Source organism: Monoraphidium neglectum, assembly GCF_000611645.1.
Source record: "Monoraphidium neglectum strain SAG 48.87 unplaced genomic scaffold scaffold03485, whole genome shotgun sequence".
In the NCBI taxonomy this organism is placed as follows: domain Eukaryota; kingdom Viridiplantae; phylum Chlorophyta; class Chlorophyceae; order Sphaeropleales; family Selenastraceae; genus Monoraphidium; species Monoraphidium neglectum.
In genome coordinates, this window is record NW_014010144.1 from 3,169 (window position 1) to 6,283 (window position 3,115).

A 3,115-nucleotide genomic window follows, 5' to 3' on the forward strand; every position below is an offset into this window, starting at 1 on the left:
TGGCAACAAACAATGGCTCGATTGATGTTCGTCACTGCTCTGACCGGGCTGGCCCTCCTGGCCGCTGGCGTAGCGGGCGAGGATTCCTGCGTTGCCTGCAACACAGATGCATGCAAGCCCTTGTGCACGGCCAGGACCGACAACCTCCTCACTGGTATCAGCACCATCACCCTTACCAGGTGCGCTTGGCTGCCCGGACCGGGCAAGCGTGCAAACGCCGCCCTAAAAGTTGCCCTGCTGTGCGTGCTTCGCAGTGGACCTCAAGCCCATGCCCCGCAGCTGCACTTGAGGGCTTGATGTTCAACATTGCCTATAAAACCACTTATGTCTGATTCCACACCCCATCCCTCCGCCACCGACCACACCCAAAACGCTCTCCGCCGCCCTCAAAGCACGGCCTGCAAGTCCCAGGGCATCAGCTGGCTGGCCTGCCTCCGCTCCGACATCGGCGCCTGCGACGTAGTCCCGACCAGCTGCCTGCCCAACCCCGGCGCGACCGACGACACCGCAAAGTCTAAGTGCACCGACAACAGAGATGACATCGCAGGGGGCGTCCAGAGCGGGCAGTGGACGGTCCCAAGATCCGCTCAAGAGGTCACAGTCCAAATGCACGACGGCCGCTTCATCGGCGACAAGGTGTGCGACAAAACTGCGAACTATCCCGACATCAAGTACTGCGCCGGCGGCTTTGGCAGCTCGTGCACAGCCCCTTCCGGCGTGTGTGAGGTCAAGGTAGGCAGGGTTTGGGGTCTGGGTTGGTTGGGCTGTTGCGCAGATAGCTGTGCGCTCGGGCTCGCGTACAGGGCAAGGCAGAAGCAGGCAGGCGAGGCTTGCGAGTGGATGGACACAAATTGTCCCTGAGAGCCCGCTGCGGGCGCCGCATGGAGCCAGTGCCCATCACGGCCAGGCAAGCGCAGCCAAGAAAACGCATCACCTGATCCTGATCCTCATCCTGCTCGCACTCCAATCACACATCCCCTGGCTCTCCTGGCTCCAAAATGCGTGCAACACGCTTCACCACCGCCACAAACCTACTGACAGGTGGATCTCCGCACATGCCCCCCTGCCCAAGGCCCTACCACGTGCACGCAAGACTCCCAATGCTCCCAGACCGGCGCCAAGGCCTGCAGCAAGTTCGTTTGCAACAGCGGCAGCTGCCAGGAGGTGCGGGGATAGCAAGCATGCAATGACGGGGCGGGCAGCCTGCGCGTTGGTGCAAGCGGGGCTCTGGAGAGCGCGCAGCGCTACGCGACCCCTAGGGGGTGCAGAGCCTGGGCAGGTTGCACAGCAAGATGCGGACAGCCGGCCTCACAGAGCGGCAGACGGTTTGACTGCAGTGATCTGGGTCCAGAGGGGCGCAAACGTCCCACGCCTCAGAGCTCAGAACCCTCCGTGCGCTCCATCCCTGTCGTCACGTGCGCTGGGCTGACGCTTCCATTGACTCAAGTTGTTCGCGGTGCCCCACCTTACCCCAGGTGCCTGTCCCCGCTGCCGACAAGAAGGTGTGCCTCGCGGCCAACCCGTCAGATCTTTGTGATGTAGACGACATCTGCGACGGCACCTCCCTGACCTGCCCCGCCATGTTCAAGCCCCTGGGCACCGAGTGCCGCGCGGCTGAGACGTCCTGCGACGTGGCCGAGACCTGCTCGGGCATCAGCAAGGACTGCCCTGCGGACGCCGTCAAAGACAAGACCGTCCCCTGCCGCGAAGCCAAAGAGTTTTGTGATGTGACTGAGTACTGCACCGGCGACGTCGCCGCCAAGGCCTGCCCCACAGATGTTGTCAAAGACAAGACCGTCCCCTGCCGCGAAGCCACTGAGTTCTGCGATGTGACTGAGTTCTGCACCGGCGACGTCGCCGCCAAGGCCTGCCCTGCTGACGTCGTCAAGGACAAGACCACCCCCTGCCGCGAAGCCACAGAGTTTTGCGACTTGACTGAGTACTGCACCGGCGACAACACTGCCAAGGCCTGCCCTACAGACCTTGTCAAGGACAAGTCCATTGTCTGCCGTGCAGCCGTGGGCGGCGACTCCGGGTGTGACATTGCAGAGTACTGCAGCGGCTCCAAGGACGACAAAAAGTGCCCTGATAACAAGTTCAAGCCCGCCGGCGCGGCGTGCGGCAACAAGGCTGACGGCGGCGTGTGCGACCTGGACGACGCTTGCCCCGGCAACACAGCCACTTGCCCAGATCTCAGGAAGACGTCCGGCTACACCATGAAGTGAGCCCGGGGCTCTGGGGTTGCTTTGCAAGCGGCTGCGGGGTTGCTCTTGGATCTGCCATGCCGGGAGATGGGTGCAGAATGTCGGGGCGTGAAAAGTGGCCGGCGTGCGCTCCCGCCTGCACCCGTTTGCATGTTAGCAAGCAAATGTCCGCACGGGTGCCATATGGGTTCACAGGCGCGAATGTGCACGCATGTGTGTGCGCGCACACGCACATGCATACAAGAGAGCGCACACACCAACCTGAAAGCCTGCCCCCTGACCACACAAACATACACACACGCATAGGGCTGGCCTGTACACATTTGTGTGCAACATCAAAGAGTCAGACCTGGGCGTCAATCAGGCCAAGACTGTCTGGCAGCTGGGCGGCTGCACTCTGGGCGCCGCCAAGGGCTACACCGCCACGCTCTCCGCATACAAGAAGCTGGTGGCCAAGGCTGCTAGGGCCAAGAAGCAGGGCAAGGTGTCCACCGCAGCTGTCGTCATGGGTGACAACCCTTACGTGATTGAGATGGACCCCACCACTTGCCTGACCCAGTGCCCGACGCTGAAGGTCCCGACCCCTGACGGAACCAAGGGCCTGAGGTGGGGAAAAACCCTGATGGATTCGCGAGCTGGTGTCACGGCATGCATGCAGGCAGGGAAGGCTGCGGGCACCAGGGAATCATTCCCTGGCATGATGCTGATGGGCGGGTTGGGTGGTGCGCGACAGCCGGCCCTTCGTTCCCATCTCCGGCCCGCATCCAGCGGGTGGACTTGCTGCAAGTCGGGCGGCGGCCGCATTCCCGCCCCTCCCAATGCTGCCATCCGCTTCCTGCAATCAAAGCGCGCTGCTGCAGCAAGCTGAAGCTATCCTCATGATCCCGCCCGGCACCACCACTGCCCCCGCC

The 3,115-nt window shown here is 62.8% G+C and overlaps 1 protein-coding gene across 1 annotated transcript; it reads left to right on the forward strand.

Annotated features, from left to right (window-relative positions):
• Positions 1-606: 606 nt before the first annotated feature.
• On the forward strand, positions 607-3,086 carry MNEG_12870 (hypothetical protein; the record flags this gene model as incomplete). Its single annotated transcript, XM_014038658.1, has 5 exons — positions 607-732; positions 1,111-1,164; positions 1,476-2,221; positions 2,511-2,810; positions 3,065-3,086. 5 exons carry the CDS (start codon positions 607-609, stop codon positions 3,084-3,086), a joined length of 1,248 nt encoding a protein of 415 aa, XP_013894112.1.
• Between the last annotated feature and the right edge of the window lie 29 nt (positions 3,087-3,115).